General features: G+C 54.6%; 1 protein-coding gene across 1 annotated transcript in view; it reads left to right on the forward strand.

Moving 5' to 3' along the window:
- The window catches only part of LOC142257008 (ATP-dependent RNA helicase DDX19A), a 33,567-nt gene extending 27,134 nt beyond the window's left edge, over positions 1-6,433 (forward strand). The window contains exons 8-12 of the mRNA XM_075329055.1: positions 3,687-3,864; positions 3,945-4,182; positions 4,400-4,562; positions 4,808-4,999; positions 5,383-6,433. Of these exons, the coding sequence (XP_075185170.1) occupies positions 3,687-3,864; positions 3,945-4,182; positions 4,400-4,562; positions 4,808-4,999; positions 5,383-5,444 (833 nt within the window). The 3' untranslated portion in view covers positions 5,445-6,433. The remainder of the gene's footprint in view (positions 1-3,686; positions 3,865-3,944; positions 4,183-4,399; positions 4,563-4,807; positions 5,000-5,382) is intronic.
- The last annotated feature ends 381 nt before the right edge of the window (positions 6,434-6,814 follow it).

The following is a 6,814-nucleotide window of genomic DNA, read 5'->3' on the forward strand; positions in this document are numbered from 1 at the left end:
GCAGGCGCTGGGCACTCTGAAGGCAGAAGGAGTGGTGGTCCCTGTTCCTATTCAGCAACAGGGCCACGGTTTTTACTCCAACTTGTTTGTGGTCCCAAAGAAGGACGGGTCTTTCCGTCCTGTCCTGGACCTGAAACTTCTCAACAAACACGTAAAAACCAGGCGGTTCCGGATGGAATCCCTCCGCTCCGTCATCGCCTCAATGTCCCAAGGAGATTTCCTTGCATCGATCGATATCAAAGATGCTTATCTCCACGTACCGATTGCTCCAGAGCACCAGCGCTTATTGCGCTTCGCCATAGAAAACGAACACCTGCAGTTCGTGGCACTGCCGTTCGGCCTGGCAACAGCCCCACGGGTTTTCACCAAGGTTATGGCTACTGTAGTAGCGGTCCTCCACTCTCAGGGTCACTCGGTGATCCCGTACTTGGACGATCTGTTGATCAAGGCACCCTCTCTAGAGGCATGCCAACACAGCCCCGACGCTACCCTGGAGACTCTCCAGAGTTTCGGGTGGATCATCAATTTTCCAAAGTCAAATCTGACACCGGCCCAATCACTGACATATTTTGGCATGGAGTTTCATACCCTCTCAGCGATAGTGAAGCTTCCGCTGATCAAGCAGCGGTCACTACAGACAGGGGTACAATCTCTCCTTCAAGGCCAGTCACACCCCTTGAGACGCTTCATGCACTTCCTGGGGAAGATGGTGGCAGCAATGGAGGCAGTTCCGTTCGCGCAGTTTCACCTGCGTCCACTTCAATGGGACATCCTACGCAAATGGGACAGGAAGCCGACGTCCCTCGACAGGAACGTCTCCCTCTCTCAGGCGACCAAAGCTTCCCTTCGGGGGTGGCTTCTTCCCACTTCATTATCGAAGGGGAAATCCTTCCTACCCCCATCCTGGGAAGTAGTCACGACGGACGCGAGTCTGTCAGGGTGGGGAGCGGTTTTTCTCCACCACAGGGCTCAGGGTACGTGGACCCAGCAAGAGTCCTCGCTTTAGATCAATGTTCTGGAAATACGGGCAGTGTATCTTGCCCTGAAGGCGTTCCAGCAGTGGCTGGAAGGCAAGCAGATCAGAATTCAGTCGGACAATTCCACAGCGGTGGCATACATCAACCACCAAGGCGGCACACGCAGTCGGCAAGCCTTCCAGGAGGTCCGGCGGATTCTGCTGTGGGTGGAAGCCACGGCCTCCACCATCACTGCAGTTCACATTCCAGGCGTGGAAAACTGGGAAGCAGACTATCTCAGTCGCCAGGGCATGGACGCAGGGGAATGGTCCCTTCACCCGGACGTGTTTCAGGAGATCTTTTGCCGCTGGGGGGTGCCGGACGTCGACCTCATGGCGTCCCGGCACAACAACAAGGTACCGGCGTTCATGGCACGGTCTCAAGATCCCAGAGCTCTGGCGGCAGACGCCTTAGTTCAGGATTGGTCGCAGTTTCAGCTCCCTTATGTGTTTCCTCCGCTGGCACTGTTGCCCAGAGTGTTACGCAAGATCAGGACCGACTGCCGCCGCGTCATCCTCGTCGCTCCAGACTGGCCGAGGCGGTCGTGGTACCCGGATCTGTGGCATCTCACGGTCGGCCAACCGTGGGCACTACCAGACCGACCAGACTTGCTATCTCAAGGGCCGTTTTTCCATCTGAATTCTGCGGCCCTCAACCTGACTGTGTGGCCATTGAGTCCTGGATCCTAGCGTCTTCAGGGTTATCTCAAGACGTCATTGCCACTATGAGACAGGCTAGGAAACCAACGTCCGCCAAGATCTACCACAGGACGTGGAAAATTTTCCTGTCGTGGTGCTCTGCTCAGGGTATTTCTCCCTGGCCTTTTGCCTTGCCCACTTTTCTGTCCTTCCTTCAATCTGGACTGGAAAAGGGTTTGTCGTTCGGCTCCCTTAAGGGACAAGTCTCAGCGCTCTCTGTGTTTTTCCAGAAGCGCCTAGCCAGGCTTCCGCAGGTACGCACGTTCCTGCAGGGGGTTTGTCACATAGTTCCACCTTACAAGCGGCCGTTAGAACCCTGGGATCTGAACAGGGTGCTGATGGTTCTTCAGAAACCACCATTCGAGCCAATGAGAGATATTTCTCTCTCACGCCTTTCGCAGAAAGTGGTTTTTCTAGTAGCAGTCACTTCCCTTCGGAGAGTGTCTGAGCTAGCAGCGCTGTCATGCAAAGCCCCCTTCCTGGTTTTTCACCAGGACAAGGTGGTTCTGCGTCCGGTTCCGGAATTTCTCCCTAAGGTGGTATCCCCCTTTCATCTCAATCAGGATATCTCCTTACCTTCTTTTTATCCTCATCCAGTTCACCAATGTGAAAAGGATTTGCACTTGTTAGATCTGGTGAGAGCACTCAGACTCTACATTTCTCGTACGGCGCCCCTGCGCCGCTCGGATGCACTCTTTGTCCTTGTCGCTGGCCAGCATAAAGGGTCACAGGCTTCCAAATCAACCTTGGCTCGGTGGATCAAGGAGCCAATTCTCGAAGCCTACCGTTCGGCTGGGCTTCCGGTTCCCTCAGGGCTGAAGGCCCATTCTACCAGAGCCGTGGGCGCGTCCTGGGCTTACGACACCAGGCTACGGCTCAGCAGGTGTGTCAGGCAGCTACCTGGTCGAGCCTGCACACTTTCACGAAACACTATCAGGTGCATACCTATGCTTCGGCGGATGCCAGCCTAGGTAGGCGAGTCCTTCAGGCGGCGGTTGCCCACCTGTAGGAAGAGGCCGTTTTACGGCTCTCTTACAAGGTATTATTTTACCCACCCAGGGACTGCTTTTGGACGTCCCAATTGTCTGGGTCTCCCAATGGAGCGACAAAGAAGAAGGGAATTTTGTTACTTACCGTAAATTCCTTTTCTTCTAGCTCCAATTGGGAGACCCAGCGCCCGCCCCTGTTTTTTTGTGTACACATGTTGTTCATGTTGAATGGTTTCAGTTCTCCGATATTCCTTCGGATTGAAGTTACTTTAAACCAGTTTTTAATTCTTTTTCCTCCTTCTTGCTTTTGCACCAAAACTAAGGAGCCCGTGGGAGCACGGGGGGTGTATAGGCAGAAGGGGAGGGGCTTAACACTTTTAAGTGTAGTACTTTGTGCGGCCTCCGGAGGCATAGCCTATACACCCAATTGTCTGGGTCTCCCAATTGGAGCTAGAAGAAAAGGAATTTACGGTAAGTAAACAAAATTCCCTTCTTTGCGTCGGGGGGGGGGGAGGCTTTCTTTTGCATCGGGGGGGGGGGGGGGAGAGGCTTTCTTTTGCGCGGGGGGGAGAGGCTTTCTTTTGCGCCGGGGGGGAGAGGCTTTCTTTTGCGCCGGGGGGAGAGGCTTTCTTTTGCGTCGGGAGGAAGAGGCTTTCTTTTGCGTTGGAGAGGGGGGGCGGGGGGGGGGGGAGAAGCTTCCTTTTGCGTGGGGGTGAGGGGGAGAAGCTTCCTTTTGCGTGGGGGTGGGGAGGAGGGCCCTCTTTTTGCGTCCGGGGGAGGAAGGCCCCCTTTGCTTCTGTCAGAAATCACTGTTATTTAGATGAATGGCATGCATTATCTCTTTGTGACACTGATAATGACACGGTCTACACAGAGAGTGCTGCCTAGAAATACTGAGTGTACAGGGTTAATCCCGCTGGCTGCACCAGCTCTGCGTGTGGCGGGTGTCTGCGTTGTGTGACCGGTGTTTCTGGTCTCCGCAGTGGAGCGCGGGATGAAGCTCACAGAACACATAGTTATCGGGACCCCCGGGACCGTGCTGGACTGGTGCTCCAAGCTGAGGTTCATTGACCCTAAGAAGATCAAGGTGTTTGTGCTGGACGAGGCCGATGTGATGATCGCCACACAAGGCCACCAGGACCAGAGCATCCGCATCCAGAGGTGAGCGCGGGGCTCGGCGTGGTGTCGTCTGCTGCACCGGGCTGCGCAGGGGGCTGATGATCAGACGTTGTGTGTTGCAGGATGCTGCCCAAGGACTGCCAGATGCTGCTTTTTTCCGCCACATTCGAGGACTCTGTTTGGAAATTCGCTCAGAAAGTCGTCCCAGAGCCGAACATCATTAAATTGAAGCGCGAGGAGGAGACGCTGGACACCATAAAGCAGTATTATGTGCTCTGCAACAGCCGCGAGGAGAAGTTCCAGGCCCTGTGCAACATCTACGGCTCCATAACCATCGCACAAGCCATGATCTTCTGCCATGTGAGTGTGGGATGGAAAGGGTTAATTACGGTTACATCTGATGCATCGGAGCTGCGCCTGTAACGTGCGGCGGCCGGTAACAGATGACTCTGATCCGGGTGGTCTAACCCCCTGAGATGCTGAGGTCCAGGGCGACTGTGTCATCCAGGTGGTTAGATGTTGTATGTTGTGACAGCCATTTCTGTCCATGTTTAATGTTGCATATTGCTCACTGCAGACCCGAAAAACTGCCTCCTGGCTTGCGGGTGAGCTGTCCAAAGAAGGCCACCAGGTGGCGTTACTGAGCGGTGAGATGATGGTGGAGCAGAGAGCAGCCGTGATCGACCGATTCCGAGAAGGCAAAGAAAAGGTTCTGGTCACCACCAACGTGTGCGCCCGAGGTGGGTAAATCCGCTGTGTGGCCGGGTGGGTCCAAGCTGTGTGGCCGGGTGGGTCCAAGCTGTGTGGCCGGGTGGGTCCAAGCTGTGTGGCCGGGTGGGTCCAAGCTGTGTGGCCGGGTGGGTCCAAGCTGTGTGGCCGGGTGGGTCCAAGCTGTGTGGCCGGGTGGGTCCAAGCTGTGTGGCCGGGTGGGTCCAAGCTGTGCGGCCGGGTCTGGTGCAGGTGACATGACTCCTTCATCCTGCAGGTATTGATGTGGAGCAGGTCTCGGTAGTGCTCAACTTCGATCTTCCTGTGGACAAAGATGGGAATCCGGATAACGAGACGTATCTGCACAGAATCGGACGCACCGGGCGCTTTGGCAAAAGAGGCCTCGCCATCAACATGGTGGACAGCAAGCACAGCATGAACATCCTGAGCCAGATACAGCAACACTTCAGTAAGTAACGGCCCCGCAGCCAGGGACGGACGTGGTAGTATCACTGTAGATGTGTTTAATCCCCCGGTGACTCCACTGCTCGTCTAAGGTGTTTGGTGCAATGAAGGTAAAATGGAGCACCGTGAACGTGCGTTGTGGACAGGGGGGCAGGGATGGGGGGGCTCGCATGCAGAGATGGTAGTGGGATGATGGGAGCCGCGTGCAGAGACGGCAGCGGGGGGCGCGTGCAGAGACGGGAGTGGGACATATGGGGGGGAGCAACCTTCGGAGATGGGAGCGGGGGGTGGAGCAGTGTTTGGAAGGGGGCGGGTGGGGTCACGCTAAGGAGCGGGGGGGAGGAGCCTTCTGTGTCGCTCACGTCCCGTCGTTTCTATTTCTCGTAGATAAACCCATTGAGAAATTGGACACAGACGACATTGATGAGATTGAGAAAATCAACAACTGAGCGTTCCCCGGCCGCCTCCTCCCGACCTCCAGGATTATTACTGAGGACGTCTCGCGGCTGCGGCAGAACCTCCTCCCACCCGGGCCGCCGTGTTACACGGATGCTGGTAGTCCAGCGTTTACGAATTATTGGAACTTTTTTTTTTTTCTTCCCCTCTTTTGGACCAGGAGTTAACCCCTTGTTTTGCTTCCTTTTGGGGTTAATCAGTCATTGGCTTATCCTGACTTCTCCCCATTCACCCCCCGAGGATCACCCTCCGGACTCGTCTGTACCCCGTCCTTCTTCACAAGGACTCTGGGGCGATGGCCGCCTCCACGGATCATCTGTGCGCCCGCATCAGTCACGTGATTCCTCTTTTCCTTGTTTTGTCCTCCTCTGGACCCCGCTGGGCTGTGACTATTTATTCTGCCTCTTTTCTATACATCACTATGGACTTAAACGCTCTTTACTCTTAGTAACTCCTGCAGAAGGGTGTCCCAGCATTTCCTCCTCGGTGCGCACGGCATGCTGGGATATGACAGAACGATGGGCATCCCCGATCGAATGACTGCAAACCACACATCAAAAGGAGTTATCCGGCGCCATCACTTCCGCACTGAGCGGTGCCATCACTTTTGCACTGAGCGGTGTCGGTGCAGAGCCGATTGCCCCCAGATGCCGAAGTGATGCCGGCGGACAACCAGGGACAGAGAATCCATGAATTAAAGCCATTCTCGCTGGGTCGTCTCCCTCCATTTTTTCCTTTTTAACATTTTAGTTTAAAAAAAATAAAAAAAAAAAAATAATAAAAAAAAAAGGCTTCAGGACCGAAGCAGAAATTCTTTTACCAAGTAAAATTTAAAGGCAAAAAATGAGAAGGCTGTACCTAAAGTTTTAGGAAAAAAAACCATGGACGATTTTAATTAGACAATGAGAACTTCGCAGGATCATCCGCAGGAAGGCGACGTCCGGGCGGGGGGGGGGAAGGACGGGTCCTGCAGCTCCGATGTCTCATGTATGAATAAAGAATGTGCTGACACTGTGTGCGGCGTCCAGTGTGCTCATTACCCCGCTATATATATATATATATATATATATATATATATATCCGATGTGCTGACACTGTGCGCAGCATCTCTATACAGTCATATGAAAAAGTTTGGGCGCCCCTATTAATGTTACCCTTTTTTCTTTATAACAATTTGGGGTTTTGCTGTCTGAGGCGATCGGGCGACCGGGTACCTGTGCTTGCATGCGGTGGCAGCCGGGTACCCATGGCTGTGTGCGGGCGGCAGTCGGGTGCCCGTGCGGGCGGCAGCCGGCTGCCGCCCGCACACAGCCATGGGTACCCAGCTGCCACCGCACGCAAGCACAGGTACCCGGCGGCTTGT

Source organism: Anomaloglossus baeobatrachus, chromosome 11, assembly GCF_048569485.1.
Source record: "Anomaloglossus baeobatrachus isolate aAnoBae1 chromosome 11, aAnoBae1.hap1, whole genome shotgun sequence".
Taxonomy (NCBI): Eukaryota; Metazoa; Chordata; class Amphibia; order Anura; family Aromobatidae; genus Anomaloglossus; species Anomaloglossus baeobatrachus.